The 22178-nt window shown below is 43.0% G+C and overlaps 1 protein-coding gene across 4 annotated transcripts in view; it reads left to right on the top strand.

Annotated features, from left to right (window-relative positions):
• The window catches only part of adamts3 (ADAM metallopeptidase with thrombospondin type 1 motif, 3), a 382283-nt gene that overhangs the window by 336063 nt on the left and 24042 nt on the right, over window positions 1-22178 (top strand). For all 4 annotated transcript variants that reach the window (XM_063069111.1, XM_063069113.1, XM_063069112.1 and 1 more), the window contains one exon: window positions 17741-17906. In XM_063069111.1, coding sequence (XP_062925181.1) covers window positions 17741-17906 — 166 coding nt within the window. The remainder of the gene's footprint in view (window positions 1-17740; window positions 17907-22178) is intronic.

Here is a 22178-nt window from a genome sequence, read left to right as displayed (position 1 = left end):
GATTACATCGTGATATACAGTGCAATGTTGACCAGTAAATTACCTCACAAAATCTTTTCAGTCGGCACAGAATACCTCCTCTGAATATATCATTGTTGTCACTGTGTAGCAAGAGACTCAACTGTACAGTTTAACCAAAGGCATAAACTATTGACGTTAATCCAGCAATGATACGCGTGAATGATGTTGGGGATTCAAATCATGTTTCAGAGAAATGCCTCGTTTTCCCTTGGCTATATATGACCGAAGGGCATTTCCAAATGAACTGCTCAAAATGTAATAATGCTTCAAATGGGGAGAAAAAGAGCAGCAATTCACTCTGGAGGAGTCATTGAAAATGATGAGAATTTGCCTAGAGATAAGTGTGCCATACTAAACACACAATAATTATAACTAAAGGCTACTTTCAATTCCATTAAACGTGGTTCAGTATCTGCAAAGTTAGAGCCATGTTATCCAGAAGAGAAATCGAGCAGCACTTTAGTTGGATCAGACAAGGAAACCTAGAGCCATACAACTGTTACCATCCACCCTTTCTACACTTTTCATAATTCTAAACATTTCTATATGGTTGCCCTTCATTTTCCTGTGTCCCAAGGAATAAAGACCAAGCCTGGCCAAACCCTCCATATAACGCAGGCTTACAAGTCCTGACAATATTCTTATAAACATTCTCTTCATTCTTTTCAGTTTAGCAACGTCTTTTCAATTATAAAGTGAAGAGAACAGTACACACTACTCTAAGGATAGCTTCACCAATGACTTCCATTCTGCAACATCACTAGGCCAGCATGTCAAGCATCTTTTCCACCACCCTGTCTACCTGTAATGTTACTTTCAATGAGCTATGAACTTGTACTCCTGGGTCCGTTGTTCCACTATAATCCTAATTGCCTGCTATTCATAGCACAAGTCTTACTCTGGTTTGACTTTCCAAAAGGCATCATGGCAGAATTGCCTGTATTGAAATCCATTTAGAAACATAGAAAACCTACAGCACAAAACAGGCCCTTCAGCTCCCAGTGCTGTGCCGAACATGTACTTACTTTAGAAATTACCTAGAGTTACTCATAGTCCTCTAGTTACCTCTCCTCAGCACACTCCCATGACATCAAACCTCCCAGACCAGCCTACAACCCGAGACCAATTCCTTTTCTCGCCCCCAAGGATGCACTCAGTCAAGCCCTGGGGATTTATTCACCTTAAAGCACTATAAGGCTGCAAATGCCTCCTCCCTGATGATATAAGGGGAAATAATCAATAAAAATCTGACCTACTATATCTCCTGTGGCTCAAGACATGGGTGGCCTGCTGATTTCTAAGAGAACCTGCTCTCTCCATACCCACACTTTTACTCTTAATATATTCTCAAAGTTCAAAGTACATTTGTAATCAAAATATGTAAACCTGAGATTTTCCTCCTTATAGGCAGCCACAAAACCAAGAAACCCAATAGAACCCATTAAAACAAAAGGACACCATCAAACACCCAATATGCAGAGGGCAAAAAAAAATTATGCAGTCGTGGCTATCCCTCGAGGTTGAGGATGATGGTCTTCATTCTGAAGAAGTGGCCCACAGAGTGAAGACGCCTGTGCGTTTATTTGTTTAACGTGTACTTGATGTTGCACTCCAAGAAGCACACAATACTTCACAAATCAACCGACTGATTCCAATGGCATAGAAACCATGATGATTGGAGATGATGGATTTGTTGCAGCTTTCATCCACCTTCACATATCGAGCAGTAAAGTGCCGTCCTTTTTATCTACCACGGGAGTTCTCTGGGGACATTTTGGTAGCAGTTTACATTCCAGCTCAGGCCAATGTCAAGCAGGCTTCAGATGATCTGAGTAATGGGATCAACATGCACGAAACAGCGCACCCTAACGCCTTCACCATTATTTTGGGAGATTTTAACCAGACCAGTCTGAAAAAAACACTAAGCAACTACCATCAACAGATCACTTGCAATACCAGAGGAAACAACACACTGAACCATTGCTACACCACCATCAAGAATGCCTACCGTGCTATTTCACGCCCTCACTTCGGGAAGTCTGATCACCTAGCTGTACTTCTACATGCAGAGGGAGGTACAGAGGCCCGGGTTCTGTAACTTCTCAAAAAGGATAGTGGGAATGATGGTGTTACATGCTGAGCTAAGCTATAGTTGATGAACAGCATCCTGACATGGGTGTTTGTGTTGTCCGGGTGGTCCAAAGCCGTGTGAAGAGCCATTAAGACTGCATCTGCCATTGACCTATTGTGACGATAGACAGATTGCAACGGGTCCAGGTTCTTGCTGAGGCAGGTGTTCAATCAAGTTAAAGGACAGGACCTCCAGGATAGCAATCTCAGGATTGCTACCAGTGCCACGTGCAGGCGGGTTTAGAAATAGTAAGATAGCGCAGATCAACACGTGGCTGAAGACATGGTGCAGGAGGGAGGGGTTCAGATTTATAGATAATTGGCAGTTTTCCAGGGAAGATGGGACCTTTTCCGGCGGGATGGTTTACATCTGAACTGGAGGGGGACAAATATTCTTGCAAGTAGGTTTGCTAGAGAGGCTCCAGTGGATTTAAACTAGATACGGGGGGGAGGGGAACCAGAGTGTAGGAACAGATGTGTGGGAGAAGGAAGAAAAAGAAAATAGCAAAGTTGTTTGCACCGTTAGTGATAAAGAGGAAGAGGTGGAAAATTTCTTAAATGAATTTATTTTAATGCTAAGAGCATTATAAGAAAGGTGGATGAGCTTAAAGCATGGATTAATACCTGGAAGTATGATGTGATAGCTATTAGTGAAACATGGTTACAGGAGGGGTGTGATTGGCAACTAAATATTCCTGGATTTAATTGCTTCAGGTGTGACAGAATCAGAGGGACAAGAGGGGGAGGTGTTGCATTGCTTGTCAGAGAAAATATTACAGCGGTGCTCTGGCAGGATAGACTAGAGGGCTCGTCTAGGGAGGCTATTTGGGTGGAATTGAGGAATGAGAAAGGTGTAGTAACACTGATAGGTGTGTATTATAGACCACCTAATGGGGAGCGAGAATTGGAGGGACAAGTTTGTAAGGAGATAGCAGATATTTGTACTAAGCACAAGGTTGTGATTGTGGGAGATTTTAATTTTCCACACATAGACTGGGAAACCCATTCTGTAAAAGGGCTGGATGGTTTGGAGTTTGTAAAACGTGTGCAGGATAGTTTTTTGCAGCAATACATAGAGGTACCAACTAGAGAAAGGGCAGTGTTGGATCTCCTGTTAGGGAATGAGATAGTGCAGGTGACGGAGGTATGTGTTGGGGAGCACTTCGGGTCCAGTGATCACAATGCATTAGTTTCAATATAACTATGGAGAAGGATAGGACTGGACCCAAGGTTGAAATTTTTGATTAGAGAAAGGCTAACTTTGAGGCGATGCGAAAGGATTTAGAAGGAGTGGATTGGGACAATTTGTTTTATGGAAAGGATGTAATAGATAAATGGAGATAATTTAAAAGTGAAATTTTGAGGGTACAGAATCTTTATGTTCCTGTTAGGTTGAAAAGAAAGGTTTAAAGTTTGAGAGAGCCATGGTTTTCAAAGGATATTGGAAACTTGGTTCGGCAAAAGAGAGATATCTATGTCACTTACCCTGTGATGGGAATAAAGAACCAGCAGAGATGGACAACACTTTAGAGTCCAGTATTGCTATTAACTAATAATATTTATTAGTAACTATGCAATACAGTAATATAATTGTAGATAAATCAAACAGGTTAGCAATGATTATATATAAGTAAGTAAATCAATAAGTGTGGAAATATATGAAAATCAAGCTTCTTCATGTCTAGGGGTAAAAAGATACAGTCTTGCGATGATGAGTAAAGTTCAGTTCAGTTCAGTTTGTGGTATTGAGTTGAGTAGTGATGGAGAGAGAGAGAGGGAGAGATTTGAGTCTTCAGTTGAGCTGATGCCATTGATCTTCCTGTTGTCCTCCAAAATCCTTTAAAAGTTACTGACTGTGACCACAATCAAGGGGACCGGTTTTCTGTACTGGAGCTATCAACCCAGCCAAGGGTGGACACATGGACAACTCCCCACCGGTCAATCCCTTTTCTCACTGCAAGAGCGACTGATCGATCTGCCTGATCGATCCTCCAAAAAACCCTCTTTTTCTGTGGGCACAACAAAGCTCATTCAGTGTCCAAAACACATGCCTGAGGTCTCTATGATCTGACCTCCTATTTATCTCACCGTACTGAGTACCAACTGTCTCTCAAATAACTCCTCCTTCCTTTGTCTGTGTGAGAAATGTACTAACAGGCAAATGTCCTTGGGAAGTATAAACAGGCTGCCGAAAAATCATAACATCGAATGTCCGTCAAATAACGCCACCCTCCGTCACCGTAGCGACTTACGAGCTCAGAACTCAGCAGAAATCCAAAAGGTAGTCAGTTCTTTCTCGTACCTTAAAGTGACAGTCCAAAAGTTATTCTTCGTCTCTCTCTCTCTTTTTTCAAAAGCACAGTTCATAGGGGTAATTCAGGACCCCGTCACACCTTCTTCCTTCAAAGAGAAAAAAAATTTGATGAGGGCGAAATTTTTTTTTGTCTAAATGTAAATTAGTTTGAAATAATACATGTATGATCATCAGATGACAGAGCAAAAATGTGTACAATTTCCAACTTAACATCTAGATAACATCTAAATAATATTGTCAGTATCTTTCACCTCATGTTTGATTTTTAAGTCACATTCTTGCAATATCAGACTCCAATTTAACAACCTTCTATTCTTATCCTTCATCTTAGTTAAAAACACCAACAGATTATGATCCGTGTAAACCACAGGTGGTCTCTGGGCTGGTCAAATATAAACCTCAAAATGTTGTAAGGCCAGAATGAGTGCTGGTAATTCCTTTTCAACAGTTGAATAATTTTTCTGGTGCACATTGAAGTTCTTTGAGAAATAAGCTACTGGATGTTCAATGTCATCCGCACCCTTCTGTAACAGCAGTTTCAGCACTAGCGTCTATTGCTCTCAAAAATGGCTTTGAAAAATCAGGTGCTGATAACACAGGATGGTTTTCAGACATTCAAATGCCTCCTGTCAAAGGTCATTCCATACAAATCTTTCACTCTTCCCCAGGAGTTTTGTCAGGGGGAGAGCGATGTCAGCAAGGTTCTTACAAAACTTACAATAATACCCAACCATTCCTAAAAACCTTTTCAAAGTTTTCTTGCCATTCGGAACAGGAACCTCAGTAATAACTTGAACCTTGGCCTGTACAGGAGCCAGTTGGCCCTGGCCTACTACATAGCCAAGAAAAATAACAGTAACATGATCAAACTCACTTTTATTGAAGTTCACGGCAAGATTGGCCTTGTCAAACAGTTTTTCTACCGCTCCAATATACTCTTCCCATGTGTCATTCCAGACCACTAAATCATCCATATAAGCCCCTGTGTTTTCCAAACCTCTAATCACAGAATTAGTCATTCTTTGAAATGTCCCTGGTGCATTTTTCATCCCAAAAGGTAAAACATTATATTCATACAGTCTAGATGGTGTCACAAATGCTGATACCTCTTTAGCCCTCTTTGTCAAAGGAACACCCCAGTATCCTTTTAACAGGTCAATCTTTGTAAGGTATTTAGCCTTAACCACTCTATCAATACAGTCATCCATCCTCCCTTTCTTGGTTCTTTCTTGTTTCTAATTTCTTCTTCAACCATTTTACTTTTCTCAAAGTTCACTCTGTGAAGATGCGGTTTCATAGGCTGGGCTGAATTTATAATGACATGATGCACTGCTTCGGACCACCAGAACATAAATCTTTATGCTTGCCAATTAGTCCTGTCACTTGTTTTTGTGGTGCAGGGTCCAACTGATGGACCTTATCAGTAATATTTTTCAAAACAGTGGAATTCTGACATCTTGGTGAGACTAGATTCAGTGGGTAAATGTGTTTTTCATCCCATTATCAAATTCCACGACTCCATTTTGTTCCATAACAATTCTCCCAGGTGCCATTCTAGCGAACAAATATTTTAATTCGACCATTCTGTAAACTTTCCTTTGCAAGGTCACAAATCTTATTAAATCCTTTCCAGAGTTCTAAAACATAATTAAGCACACTGACACGTTTCCAAATCAGATCATAGTTCTCTGAGTAGGGTCAAAGGTCCTTTTGGCCTGTAACTGAAAATAGGTTCCAACAGACTACCCTCCAATGGCTTTTGAATCGCATTTCCAACAATAAATAAGAGGAGGGGAACCCCCTCATCCCAATTTTTCCCATTCTTCACACAATATGTCTTAACCATGGTCTTAAGCGTTGAGTCGAACCATTCCAAGGCTCCCTTGAACTCTGTGTGATGACCACATGTGCTTAGCTTCCACTTTTCTATCTCCTGGAATGTTCTCGAAGTAAAATTTCTTTGGGCAGACCTCCCAGTGTGAACAACTTACTGAATGACTTCACCACAGTCTTGGCCTCGATGTTTTCAAAAGACACTGCTTCAGGGGACCTAGACACAGCACACATAATTGTTCTCACGTACCGATAACCAGCTGCAATATTTGGCAATGGGCCTACACAATCCACTATGACCCTAGAAAAAAGTTCACCAAAAGCAGGTAGCAGTTTAAGTGGTGTGACTTGAATAACCTGATTAGATTTCCCCTCAACTTGACAGGTATGGCAAGTCCTGTTACAATTCACAACATCCTTCCTTAAACTAGACCAGTAAAATTCCTTCATAATCCTGTTCACTGTCTTTCTCACTCCATAATGTCCACCTAAAGGCATACTGTGAGCCATGTTTAAAATTTCAGCCCAATAAACTTTCAGAACCACCACTTGATGTTCAATAACCCAATTCTCACTTGAAAGCACAGTGGCTTCTCTCCACTTCCCCATCAACACCCCATTGCTAAGACTCTACCCTACTGACTCTCTCTCAACCTCGGCTCCTGTGAGAGCTATCTCCTTTAAAGCCATCATTTCAGAATCTCACTTTGGTTCCTCTATAAATTCCTTCCTCAATAAAGACAAACCTGCCTCATATCCCTTACGCTCATCAGCTTTACTATCCTCAAGTCCTGCTGAAATCTGGAAGGTAGAAAATTCTGTGACACATCATCATAATTTAAACCTCTGGTCTTGCTTTCATAGGCCTCAACAGCAGCTTTACTCATCAGTTGAACAGCTATATTAACCTTACCTTGGAGAGGTGTCAACATTCCTCCATTGTTTACTAAACTTAGCACCATCACCAGGCTTATGAGAACCGTGTATACATTGTGGAAGAGACCAAACAATCTCTCCATCTGACTACAACCTTCACTTCGACTTGCTTCCATAACATTACAGTGAATAACATCATGATGACCTTGCAGGTGTTTACCTCCAAATGTCCAAACAAAATTCAACAAAGTAGCACACCTTTCCTCAGCAGGCCTCCGTCCTGCAAGCAGGGACAAAGGTCACACAACCACTCCAACCTTTCCCAGCACTTTACCCAAAAGTCCAGGAACAGCACTTTTCCCATTATTTTCAGTAAAACTTACCTCACCAATTTCCATCTCATCACTAACTTTTAGCTCACTGTCTAATACAAGTGACTGAAATCCTCACTTTCCACTGGTACCAAGGTTAACCCCTTATTCACCGAACCAAGATCATCTGACACAAAAATCTGCATTCCTTTTCAATTAAGTCAGACACCTCAGACTTTAACTGAGCTTCAACACAAGGTTCAGAACCCTGTGAATTCACAGGTACTTCAACAACCTGTACAAAGGTAATCAGGACAGCTGCCTCTCCTGGGCTGTCATCACTTGTCCCAGTTTCAAATTCAAGGTCACCCCGAACCTCCTAGCTATTCTCTGGCAATTTGTCATCTGGAGTAAACTCAAACTTGTGGGTTAAAACCTCTTCGTCTTAGCAGACCCCCACAGGGTGGTGGCATCCTCTGCATCCAGGTATGCCCTTACAACATTAGGAGCACAACGTTTAAATTCATCACACAAAACACCATCCTTCCAAGCTGTAAAAATCATCAGGGTCCGACTCTAAACCTCTCAGCTGCCAGATCTCCCTTTCAAACTGTCTCTGTCTTTCTGCCTCTTCTCTCCATTTTCCTGCCACTCTATCCTCACAGATCCTCTGCCTTTCTGCTTCATCAGCCTCGAGCTGTTTTAATTTCAATTTCAATTGCAACTGAATCACAGCCTCAGTAAGTACCTTACCTTCAGCAAACATTTTCAACATATTCTCAGTGAATTGTTTCGTCAAAATATAATATTCAACTATTTTCCTTTGAATTTCTATCTTAGTCATACCCTTCTTTACTGTTGTAAGCTTTAATTCCTTAACAATCTCCTGTAACTCATACTTTCTAGTTTTCTGCAAAACCACAGGGTTTGGCGATGCTAAAAATTTCCGAACATCCATTTCTACTGTTTTTCCACATAACCAAATCAAAAGGGGTTTTCCCCAATCAATTCAAACAAGCCTCCCCACCAATTTGTTCATATCACGGACGCAGGCCGCAATTTTGTCATGTACCCCGTGACGGGAATAAAGAACCAGCAGAGATGGACAACACTTTAGAGTCCAGTATTGCTATTAACTAATAATATTTATTATTAACTATGCAATACAGTAGTATAATTGTAGATAAATCAAACAGGTTAGCAATGATTATATATAAGTAAATCAATAAGTGTGCAAATATATGAAAATCAAGCTTCTTCATGTCTAGGGGTAAAAAGATACAGTCTTGCGATGATGAGTAAAGTTCAGTTCAGTTCAGCTCGTGGTTTTGAGTTGAGTAGTGATGGAGAGAGAGAGAGAGGGAGAGATTTGAGTCTTCAGTTGAGCTGATGCCATTGATCTTCCCATTGTCCTCCGAAATCCTTTAAAAGTCACCGACTGTGACCACAACCAAGGGGACCAGTTTTCTGTGCTGGAGCTATCCACCCAGCCAAGGGTGGACACATGGACAACTCCCCACCGGTCAATCCCTTTTCTCACTGCAAGAGCAACTGATCGATCTGCCTGATCAATCCTCCAAAAAACCAACTTTCTCTGTGGGCACAACAAAGCTCATTCAGTGTCCAAAACACGTGCTGGGGTCTCTATGATCTGACCTCCTATTTATCTCACCGTAGTGAGTACCAACTGTCTCTTAAATAACTCCTCCTTACTTTGTCTGTGTAAGAAATGTACTAGCAGGCAAATGTCCTTGGGAAGTATAAACACGCTGCCGAAAAATCATAGCATCAAATGTCGGTCAAATAACACCACTCTCGGTCACCATAGCAACTTACGAGCTCCAAACTCAGAAGAAATCCAAAAGTCAGTCCTTAAACTGACAGTCCAAAAGTTATTCTTCATCTCTCTCTCTCTCTCTTTCTCTCTCTCTTTTCAAAAGCACAGTTCATAGGGGTAATTCAGGACCCCATCACATCTATAATAAATAGAGGCAGCATGGAGTAAATGAGGTGCTCGAGGAATATAAAGAATGTAAAAAGAATCTTAAGAAAGAAATTAGAAAAGCTTAAAGAAGATACGAGGTTGCTTAGGCAAGTAAGGTGAAAATAAATCCAAAGGGTTTCTACATTTATATTAATAGCAAAAGGATAGTGAGGGATAAAATTGGTCCTTTAGAGAATTAGAGTAGACAGCTATGTGTGGAACCAAAGAGATGGGGGAGATTTTCTTCGGTATTCACTAAGGAGAAGGATATTGAATTGTGTAAGGTAAGGAAACCAGGTAGGGAAGTTATTGAAGCTATGATGATTAAAGAAGAGGAAGTACTGGCGCTTTTAAGGAATATAAACGTGGATAAGTCTCTGGGTCCTGACAGGATATTCCCTAGGACCTTGAGGGAAGTTAGTGTAGAAATAGCAGGGGCTCTGACAGAAATATTTCAAATGTCATTAGAAACGGAGATGGTGCCAGAGGATTGGCGTATTGCTCATGTTTTTCCATTGTTTAAAAAGGGTTCTAAGAGTAAACCTAGCAATTATCGGCCTGTGAGTTTGACGTCAGTGGTGGGTAAATTGATGGAAAGTATTCTTAGAGATGGTATATATAATTATCTGGATAGACAGGGTCTGATTAGGAACAGTCAACACGGATTTGTGCGTGGAAGATCATGTTTGAAAAATCTTACTGAATTTTTTGATGAGGTTACTAGGAAAGTTGACGAGGGTAAAGTGGTGGATGTTGTCTATATGGACTTCAGTAAGGCCTTTGACAAGGTTTCACACGGAAGGTTAGTTAGGAAGGTTCAATTGTTAGGTATTAATATTAAAGTAGTAAAATGGATTCCGCTGTGGCTGGATGGGAGACGCCAGAGAGTAGCGGTGGATAACTATTTGTCAGATTGGAGGCCAGTGACTAGTGGTGTGCCTCAGGGATCTGTACTGGGTCCAATGTTGTTTGTCATATACACTAATGATCTGGATGATGGAGTGGTAAATTGGATTAGTAAGTATGCAGATGATACTAAGATAGGTGGTGTTGTGGGTAGTGAAGTAGGTTTTCAAAGAATTGCAGAGAGATTTAGGCCAGTCAGAAGAGTGGGCTGAAAGATGGCAGATGGAGTTTAATGCTAATAAATATGAGGTGCTACATTTTGGTAGGACTAATCAAAATAGGACATACATGGTAAATGGTAGGGCATTGAAGAATGCAGTAGAACAGAGGGATCTAGGAATAATGGTGCATAGTTCCCTGAAAGTGGAATCTCATGTGGATAGGGTGGTGAAGAAAGCTTTTGGTATGCTGGCCTTTATAAATCAGAGCATTGAGTATAGGAGTTGGGATGTAATGTTAAAATTGTACAAGGCATTGATAAGGCCAAATTTGGAGTATTGTGTACAGTTCTGGTCATAGGAAAGATGTCAACAAAATAGAGAGAGTACAGAGAATATTTACCAGAATGTTACCTGGGTTTCAGCACCTAAGTTACAGAGAAAGGTTGAACAAGTTAGGTCTTTATTGTTTGGAGCGTAGAAGGTTGAGGGGGACTTGATAGAGGTATTTAAAATTATGAGGGGGATAGATAGAGTTGACGTGGATAGGCTTTTTCCATTGAGAGTAGGGGAGATTCAAACAAGAGAGGACGTGAGTTGAGAGTTAGGGGGCAAAAGTTTAGGGGTAACATGAAGGGGAACTTCTTTACTCAGAAAGTGGTAGCTGTGTGGAACGAGCTTCCAGCAGAAGTGGTAGAGGCAGCTTTGATATTGTCATTTAAAGTAAAATTTGATAGCTATATGGACAGGAAAGGAATGGAGGGTTATGGGCTGAGTGCAGGTTGGTGGGCCTAGGTGAGAGTAAGCATTCGGTGCGGACTAGAAGGGCCGAAATGGCCTGTTTCCGTGCTGTAATTGTTATATGGTTATAGTCATGACCAACCTCTCAAAGCATTTCATCACTGTCGATGTGAGTGCTACCAGGCGATAATTGTTAAGGCAGCTCACATTATTCTTCTTAGGCGCTGGTATGATTGTTGCCTTTTTGAATCAAGTGGGAACTTCTGCCCGTAGCAGTGAGAGATTGAAAATGTCCTTGAATACTCTTGCCAGTTGCTTGGCACAAGATTTCTGAGCCTTAACAGGTACTCCGTTGGGGCCTTCTGCCTTGCGAGGGTTCACCCTCTTTAAAGACAACCATATATAGGCATCTGAGACAGAGATCACAGGGTCACCGGGTGCAGCAGGGATCTTCATAGCTATAGTTATTGTCCCCCTCTCAAAGCGGGCATAGATGGCATTAAGTTAATCTGGTAGTGAAGCATTGCTGCCATTCATGCTATTGGGTTTCGCTTTGTCGGGAGTAATGTCTTGCAAACCACCCCCAGAGCTGATTTTACTCTATATTCTGTTTTCATAACTAAGAAAGTTTTGTATATCTGATATGTCTGACAAATCCGGCAAAGAAGAGTCTGATTTGTCACAGCGCAGGCATTGGACTTAATTCCGACTGCCTCCTGTAAGGAGTTTATACGTTTTCCCTGTGACCTCTGGGCATTTCCGTTTCCTTCCACATACATTCCATGAAGATGTATGGGTGGTAATTTGTGAGTGTGCTATGTTGGCAGCACTCGTGGGCTGTCCCCAACACATCCTCTGACTGTGTTGATTGTTGAATCAAACGGTGCTTTTCTCTGTATGTTTCGATATTTTGATATATCTGTGACAAATGAAGCAAATCTTAGAAACGGCCCTGCAGAGAGTGCAAAAGTGTTTTCCCAGGGTTGTACTTGAGGTGCATGGAGAACCAAGAGAAGAAGTTTGTGTTCTTAAAGAAGTTCAAGTGGATGTTAGATTTTCAAAATTATGAATGGTTTTGATAGAATGAGTGCCAATATTTTTGAAAAAAATAACTTTTAAGCAGAATATTTTTATGAATTGCATTGCCAGAAACTAAATTCCAAAATGAATAAGTCTTGTGTTGAAGTATGAGGAAACCATTTGAATAATTGGGTGCATGCCAATTTCTAAGAGAACACTAGACCCATTCCCCCTCTTCTTATTTCCATATTCCCCTTCAATTAATTTTCTTTCCAATCAACACTCCTTCCATTCATTTTGCCATTAACTGACACCAAGGGATAGCAACAACCAAATAACCTACCTACATACCTTTAAGACTTATTAATGGCTTTTGATTTTTCATTTTTTAACTCAAATTTTGCAGTTTTTCTGTATCAGCAGATATTGGAGACTGTTGAAAGCTGGTGGGATCCATCAGAAAACTAAAGAAAGCAAAGTTCTAAGGCAGGATGAGAGAAGGAGGATGAGAGGAGACATGGTAGAGGTGTACAAGATAATAAGAGGAATAGATAGAGTGGATAGCTAGCGCCTCTTCCCCAGGGCACCACTGCTCAGTACAAGAGGACATGCCTTTAAGGTAAGGGGTGGGAAGTTCAAGGGGGATATTAGAGGAAGGTTTTTTACTCAGAGAGTGGTTGGTGCGTGGAATGCACTGCCTGAGTCAGTGGTGGAGGCAGATACACTAGTGAAGTTTAAGAGACTACTAGACAGGTATATGGAGGAATTTAATATGGGGGGTTATATGGGAGGCAGGGTTTGAGGGTCGGCACAACATTGTGGGCTGAAGGGCCTGTACTGTGCTGTACTATTTTATGTTCTATGTTCTAAAAACAGAGAGACATAGAATACAACAATTGACAACAAAAGCAAAACTGAGCTGAGGAAATGTATATTTTACTCAAGAAGTGATTAGAGTCTGTAATGTGTGATCAGCACAGTAATAGAGTTAGATTCATAAAGGAGATGCATGAATATCTGAAAGTAAAGACCAGGGCTGAAGGGAAAGGGTGGAGGTGCCTGACCAGCTGAATTTCTGTTATGTACAGTTGATTCCAGAACGTTCTGCTATTCTGACTTTTTCTGGTCATTTATGTCAAACACTATCCATGGGGTCACCATGAGTTGACAGGAACTCAATGGCTGTCAACAACAACACAAGCATTGATGGGATGGAAGCTTCAAGATTTCAACCCACTGATGATAAAGGAATGAGTCAGGATAGCGTCTAACTTGGAGGTGGTGATGCATTTGCTGCTCATGTGCTTCTTAGTGGTAGAAGTTGTGCCTTTGGGAGGTGCGGTCATGTTAGTTTGGCCAAGTAATGCAGTGCGTTTTATAACTGATAAACACTGAGCTCTGGAGATAGAGGGATGGTAATGGATGGGCTTCCAATTAACTGAGCCACTCTGCTCTCGAAATCTTTGGGCTTCATGATTGTTGTTAGTGAGCTGTAGTCACCTAAGTATTTGAAATTACATTCCGTCTGAAGACTTTCCAATTGATGCAAAGGCCTTGCCATGTCAAAAGGTGACTCACACGACACAGGATGCCAAACCTCTGACTTGCACTTGTAGTTGTATTTACTTAGCTGGCCCAATTGAGTTGCTGGTCAGTGTCTGGGAAATAATATTTCAGTAGTGATATCCTAGGGCTGGAATAACTGACCTTCAATAGTCACTCCATTTTGCACCATATTGCACTAAAGACCAGAGTACTTTCCTTTTGGTGCCCATTGAAATCTATTTCACGAGTGCTCTTTGATGCCACACCTGATCAACTACTGTCTAATGACGAGAGCAGTCACTCTCACCTCAGCTATTGAACTTGTATCTTGTTTGGGCCAAGGCTGTGGTAGAGCTAAGTACTGCATTTAAATAGCAAGGAGTAGATGGTGGTGACTGGTTGAAAACTGATAGGAATTGCATTTGTCCTGATAAATGCACGAGTAGTAATGTTCCATGTTCCTGCTCGTTGCCAGTCACGCGTCGGTACAATTAGAGGCAAAGCTCATTTTGTAGCTGAGATGTTGTCAGTTGCATTACTGCATAACTATTGCAACCTATCTTTTGGAATGGATAAGTGGGACCTGCAAAGTATGTGTGCACTATACAACCCTGAGATTTGTCTTCCCCACACACAGCCATGAAACACAGAAACACCGAAACACCATGGAACCCATTCAAAGAAAACATCAAACTCCCAAAATGTGAAAAACAACAACAAATTACACAAACAGCAAAAAGCGAGCAAGTAAACAGCAATCCACAGAATTTGATGTTTCATATTCTGAAATTAGTTGTGTGCGTGTGGGTGTGTGTGTGCGTGCTCCCTTAACTCCTGGTGGAGTCATTGGGGCGCCGTTATGACAAACTTTTGGTATGCTCATTGTACAGCGTGTCTTGGTCATCTGAAACCTGGTGGAGCCCATCCCTCTCCAGGTTTTTTTTTTAATGACACTCAACCCAAGCACGGATGGAGAGCGTGCAAGGGAGCTGTACACATAAAAGTTGCTGGTGGACGCAGCAGGCCAGGCAGCATCTCCAGGAAGAGGTGCAGTCGACGTTTCAGGCCGAGACCCTTCGTCAGGACTAACTGAAGGAAGAGTGTGTAAGGGATTTGAAAGTTGGAGGGGGAGAGGGAGATCCAAAATGATAGGAGAAGACAGGAGGGGGAGGGATAGAGCCAAGAGCTGGACAGGTGATTGGCAAAGGTGATATGAGAGGATCATGGGACAGGAGGTCCGGGAAGAAAGACGAGGGGGGGGACTCAGAGGATGGGCAAGGGGTATATTCAAAGGGACAGAGGGAGAAAAAGGAGAGTGAGAGAAAGAATGTGTGTATAAAAATAAGTAACAGATGGGATACGAGGGGGAGGTGGGGCATTAGCGGAAGTTAGAGAAGTCAATGTTCATGCCATCAGGTTGGAGGCTACCCAGAAGGAATATAAGGTGTTGTTCCTCCAACCTGAGTGTGGCTTCATCTTTACAGTAGAGGAGGCCGTGGATAGACATGTCAGAATGGGAATGGGATGTGGAATTAAAATGTGTGGCCACTGGGAGATCCTGCTTTCTCTGGCGGACAGAGTGTAGGTGTTCAGCAAAGCGGTCTCCCAGTCTGCGTCGGGTCTCGCCAATATATAAAAGGCCACATCGGGAGCACCGGACGCAGTATATCACCCCAGCCGACTCACAGGTGAAGTGTTGCCTCACCTGGAAGGACTGTTTGGGGCTCTGAATGGTGGTAAGGGAGGAAGTGTAAGGGCATGTGTAGCACTTGTTCCGCTTACACGGATAAGTGCCAGGAGGGAGATCAGTGGGGAGGGATGGGGGGGACGAATGGACAAGGGAGTTGTGTAGGGAGCGATCCCTGCGGAATGCAGAGAGAGGGTGGGAGGGAAAGATGTGCTTAGTGGTGGGATCCCGTTGGAGGTGGCGCAAGTTACGGAGAATAATATGTTGGACCCGGAAGCTGGTGGGGTGGTACGTGAGGACCAGGGGAACCCTATTCCTAGTGGGGTGGAAAACAATATATAAAAGGCCACATCGGGAACACCGGACGCAGTATATCACCCCAGCCGACTCACAGGTGAAGTGTTGCCTCACCTGGAAGGACTGTTTGGGGCTCTGAATGGTGGTAAGGGAGGAAGTGTAAGGGCATGTGTAGCACTTGTTCCGCTTACACGGATAAGTGCCAGGAGGGAGATCAGTGGGGAGGGATGGGGGGGACGAATGGACAAGGGAGTTGCGTAGGGAGCGATCCCTGCGGAATGCAGAGAGAGGCGGGGAGGAAAAGATGTGCTTAGTGGTGGGATCCCGCTTAGACTGGGAGACCGCTTTGCTGAACACCTACGCTCTGTCCGCCAGAGAAAGCAGGATCTCCCAGTGGCCACACATTTTAATTCCACATCCCATTCCCATTCTGACATGTCTATCCACGGCCTCCTCTACTGTAAAGATGAAGCCACACTCAGGTTGGAGGAACAACACTTTATATTCTGTCTGGGTAGCCTCCAACCTGATGGCATGAACATCGACTTCTCTAACTTCCGCTAATGCCCCACCTCCCCCTCGTACCCCATCTGTTACTTATTTTTATACACACATTCTTTCTCTCACTCTCCTTTTTCTCCCTCTGTCCCTCTGAATATACCCCTTGCCCATCCTCTGGGTCCCCCCCCCCGTCTCTGTTCCCGGACCTCCTGTCCCATGATCCTCTCATATCCCTTTTGCCAATCACTTGTCCAGCTCTTGGCTCCATCCCTCCCCCTCCTGTCTTCTCCTATCATTTTGGATCTCCCCCTCCCCCTCCAACTTTCAAATCCCTTACTCACTCTTCCTTCAGTTAGTCCTGACGTCTCGGCCTGAAACGTCGACTGCACCTCTTCCTAGAGATGCTGCCTGGCCTGCTGCGTTCACCAGCAACTTTTATGTGTGTTGCTTGAATTTCCATCATCTGCAGAATTCCTGTGTGTGCAAGGGAGCTGGCCGGATTCGAACACAGGACCTCTTGCCCCGAAATCCAGCACTGATGCCACTACGCCAGCAGCCGGCTCTGTGTGATGAAAGCACAATATACCGGAAACATTTTGTTAGGTCCACAGATTGATTCTTTGGGGAAAGGAATAGTGAAAGCTTTTCAAGTCAGTGATCTGAACTGGGAGAAGTTCAAATCAGCAGCATTTCAGTCAGACTGTCATTTGGAAAAGGACAGAAGGATCTGTGGAAAGAGTGAAGAATTCCAACAATCCGATGGAATTAATTCAGCACAACTTTTTCCTGTGCTGTACTGTTTTACATTCTAATGTACGACAGGTACGATTTAGAGGAATATGGGCCAATTGCAGGTGAATGGCATTATCTTGGATAAGCACTTTGGTCACCATAAACAAGTTGGACTGATAGACCCATTTCCTTGCTGTATAACACCATGAATCTAATTGAATGTTGAAAGTTATGTGAAGAGGATGTTTCCTTTGGTGCAGGAGTCTAGGACTAGAGGGCACAGCCTCAAAATAGGACAGAAATGAGGAGGAATTTCTTTAGCCAAAGGGTGTTGAATCTGTGGAATTCGTTGCCACAGGTGGCTGTGGAGACCAGGTCATTTGGCGCATTGAAGGTCGAGATTGATAGGTTTGTGATTCGTCAGGATATGAAAAGTTATGGGGAGAACACAGGAGAATCGGTTTCACAGGGAAATGGATCAGCCATGGTGAAATGGCATAGCAGACTTGATGGGCTGAATGGCCTAATTCTGCTCCTTCATCTTATGGTGTAAAATGGACAATGGTACAAGGAGGAAAGCTGTGGCAATGAGGCAAAAGTGTTACTTGTAAAATCTTGAACACAGTGGTGGATTTCCACATGTCAGCCCTTCAAAATGTACTAGTAACCTTTCATTTCTTTCAGATTATCCCTCGGAATAATAGCACCAAATCTAGTCTCACCTATAACTATATTATCCATGAGGACTCCCTACCAACGATCAGCAACAACAATGTGCTTCAGGAAGACCTTGATGCATTTGAGTGGGCTTTGAAGAGCTGGTCCCAGTGTTCCAAGCCATGTGGTGGAGGTAATTATATCTGAATAGGATCTTTTAAGAATGGGGTAAGGGATGACTGGAAGGCTAAATTGCAGATATTTTAATGCACGGAGCATTTCTTGTAATACAGATGAACGTAGAATGTTGATCAACATATGGGTGTATGGTATTGTTGTACTCACAGGGACGTGTTTTAAGGAGGCCTGGCAGCTCCGTGCTTCAAGTATAGAAACTTCAGGTGAGATGGCGGAGAAAGTGAAAAAGAACAGGCATTGCTATATTGATTAAGGAATTAATTACCATGGTGATGAAGTGTAATATCCTGTCTTTCAAGTGAGTTCATTTGGGCAAAACTAACGAAAAGGGTAATTACTCCACTAAGAGTTTGCAGTAGCCTCCCACAAACAGCAGGAGATAATCATGCAAATGATAGAGGGGTGTAAAAGCAATAGGGTTCTATTTGCAGGAGATTTCAGCATCCAGAAAATTAGTTGCAATCGCCCCTATGTGAAAGGCCTGGAGAGGGCACACAGGACAGTAGCAGATTTTACTAGCGAAATGATGGTACTGGACTTAATGTTGGGGAATTATGCTGAGGAGGTAGTTGCAGTGTCTGAAAAGTCTTCACGTTCTACAAGTCAATAAGAGTGATCCAAAATTAAAGTCTTGAATAAGTGAAAAGCTCATTTCAACATCACTTGACACAAGCTGGCAAAATTAAACTGGGAGTAGCTTCTAATAGATAAATAATGCCTACAGGCACTCACCCCCATCATTGCAAAGTGCTTTCAGAGACTGGTTCTATCACATCTGAAATCCTGTCTGCCCTCTACCCTGGACCCCCGTCAATTTGCCTATCGCACCAACAGGTCAACAGGGGATGCCATCTCCTCGGCACTTCACTCTGCCCTGACCCACCTGGACAGCTCCAACTCTTACGTCAGAATGCTGTTCATTGACTTTAGTTCGGCATTCAATACTGTGATCCCCTCCAAGCTGATCACCAAACTTCGCCAGCTTGGTGTCAGCTCATCCCTCTGCAATTGGACCTTGGACTTTCTGACTAACAGACCCCAATCTGTTAAATTAGACAACCTCTCCTCCTCCACTCTCAACCTGAGGAGAGCTAAGGTACTGGTGACCCCTGTTTCCATCCAGGGGGTCAGTGTGGACATGGTGGAGGATTACAAATACCTGGGGATACGAATTGACAATAAACTGGACTGGTCAAAGAACACTGAGGCTATCTACAAGAAGGGTCAGAGCCGTCTCTATTTCCTGAGGAGACTGAGGTCCTTTAATATCTGCTGGATGATGCTGAGGATGTTCTACGAGTCTGTGGTGGCCAGTGATATCATGTTTGCTGTTGTGTGCTGGGGCAGCAGGCTGAGGGTAGCAGACACCAACAGAATCAACAAACTCATTCGTAAGGCCAGCGATGTTGTAGGGATAGAACTGGACTCTCTCACGGTGGTGTCTGAAAAGAGGATGCTGTCTAAGTTGCATACCATCTTGGACAATGTCTCCCATCCACTACATAATGTACTGGGTGGGCACAGGAGTACATTCAGCCAGAGACTCATTCCACCGAGATGCAACACAGAGCGTCATAGGAAGTCATTCCTGCCTGTGGCCATCAAACTTTACAAATCCTCCCTTGGAGGGTCAGACACTCTGAGCCAATAGGCTGGTCCTGGACTTATTTCATAAATTACTGGCATAATTTACATATTACTATTTAACTATTTATGGTTCGATTACTATTTATTATTTATGGTGCAACTGTAACGAAAACCAATTTCCCCTGGGATCAATAAAGTATGACTATGACTATAACACCAGCGTGCCTCAAGGCTGTGTGCTGAGCCCTCTTCTGTACTCCCTCTTCACCTATGACTGTGTTCCTGTACATGGTTCTAACTCCATAATCAAGTTTGCAGATGACACCATGGTGGTTGGTCTGATCAGAGGGGATGACGAGACGGCCTACAGGGACGAGGTCCAGCACCTGGCCACGTGGTGTGCCGACAACAACCTGGCCCTTAACACCCAGAAGACCAAGGAGATCGTTGTGGACTTCAGGCATGCCAGGAGTCACACTCATGTCCCCACCTACATCAACGGGACTGTAGTGGAGCATGTATCAAGCTTCAAATTCCATGGTATCCACATTTCCGAGGATCTCACCTGGTCCCTGAACTCCTCCATCCTGATCAAAAAGGCGTAACAGTGCGTTTATTTCCTGCGGAACATCAAGAAAGCTCACCTCTGTCCCAGGATACTGACTGACTTTTACCACCGTACCATTGAGAGCATACTCACCAACTGCATCTCAGTGTGGTATGGCAATTGTCCCGTATCGGACTGTAAAGCACTCCAGCATGTGGTGAAAACTGCCCAGTGGATTATCGGCACCCAATTGCCCACCATTGAGAACATCTACCATAAACGCTGCCTGGGCAGGGCGAAAAGCATTATCAAAGATGCATCTTACCCTAACCATGGACTTTTTACTCTCCTCCTATCCAGTAGGTGCTACAGAAGCCTCCGCTCCCACACCAGCAGGCACAGGAAGAGCTTCTTCTCCAAGGCTGTGACCCTGCTGAACCTCACATCACAGCACTAAGCAGTATTGCATCCGTATTGTACTGTCTCAGTACTTTTATATTTGTGCGCTGTAGCACTTACTTTTTATTCACAGTTATTTTGTAAATATCACTATGCTTTGCGTTTCTGGTCAGATGCTAAAGGCATTTCATTGGCTTTGTATCTGTACTCGGCACAATGACAATAAAGTTGAATCTAATCTATCTAATGGAAAGTGGGTGTCTTTTAAAGGTGAAAAAGTGAAAATTAAAGGTCAACATGTTTCTGCAATTATGAAAGGGAGAAGAGGGAAGTCCAGGAGATCCTAAATGTCAAGGTCTGAGAAAGAGAAAGGGAATTAGGTGGCTGGTGAGAACCTTCAGGAGTAGTGAATGTGTAGGAGGGGTTTCGCTGAAGAGAAAGCAAGCTCACAAGAAATAAACACCAGACAACATTAGGGAAAATATCTTGTAAGTATATTAAGAGTAAGAGTGTAACAGTAGTGCCTTTAGCAACTAAATTCACAATTGTGGGTAAGGTAACCAATAAACATTTCTTACCTGTATTCACTAAAGGAAGAATATTGAGCTTGCAGATTTCGGACGAGGCAGGAATTTTCTAGATCATATTTAATGAAAAGGAGCGTGTAGTAGCTGTCAATGGTCTAAGGTGGCAGGTCACTGAGACATGATGGAATGTGCCCCCTTCATGCTTTGTGGGGCAAAGGAGGTGATTGCTGGGGTCCGACAGTGATTTTTAAGTCACCATTGGCTGCAGAAGAGGGGTACCAGGTAAGTAGGGTGCAGGAAATATGGTCCTGAATTCAAAAAGGGCAGCAAGGATAAGTCAGGTAATTATTGAAAGGAGAATCTAATGTCAGTGGTGGGGAAGTTATTGGAAAAATACTTGGAGAGGCAGAGATTGATTAACAAGATAAAGTCATAGAACATAGAACAGTACAACGCAGGTCACGCACTTCAGCCCACGATGTTGTGCCGACCTTTTAACCTACTCCAAAATCAATCTAACCCTTCCTCCCCACATAACTCTCCGTTTTCCTTTCATCCCTATGCCACTGTGACTTTTCTCCATCTGCCTTATGACTCTGTCCATGAGCCACAGGCAATGCTGAACAAGATGCCACACCCATGTTAGATCCATTTGCCGGCATTTGGCCCATAACTTTCTAAACATTTCCAGTATGTGTACCTGACCAACTGCATTCTACCTGTTTCACAATGCAGCTTTGCTGATGGAAGATTAAATCTGATAATTTGAAAAAGCCACAAAATGTGTTAATGAGGACAGTGTATTTGATGTTGTTGCTACTGTAACGGTTTTGCCAAGGTCCCGCTTGAAAGGTTGTTCTATAAGATAGATAAGATAAGATAAGATCTCAAAGGAAATTACAGTCGCACAGTAGCATTACAAGTACACAGCTATAAATATTAGAAAAGATGTGGAAAGAATAAAAAATAAGTTACCACAAATAGGAGGGGGTCATCATTTCCCCGGCTACAGGTTGACTCACTACAGAACCCAATGGCCGAGGGTAAGCAACACACACAAAATGCCGGTGAATGCAACAGGCCAGGCAGCATCTCTAGGAAGAGGTACAGTCGACGTTTCGGGCTGAGACCCTTCATCAGGACTGACTGAAGGAAGAGCTAGTAAGAGATTTGAAAGTGGGAGGGGGAGGGGGAGATCCAAAATGAT

Source organism: Mobula hypostoma, chromosome 16 (assembly GCF_963921235.1).
Source record: "Mobula hypostoma chromosome 16, sMobHyp1.1, whole genome shotgun sequence".
Taxonomy (NCBI): domain Eukaryota; kingdom Metazoa; phylum Chordata; class Chondrichthyes; order Myliobatiformes; family Myliobatidae; genus Mobula; species Mobula hypostoma.
This window is presented reverse-complemented; position numbering and strand designations above follow the sequence as displayed.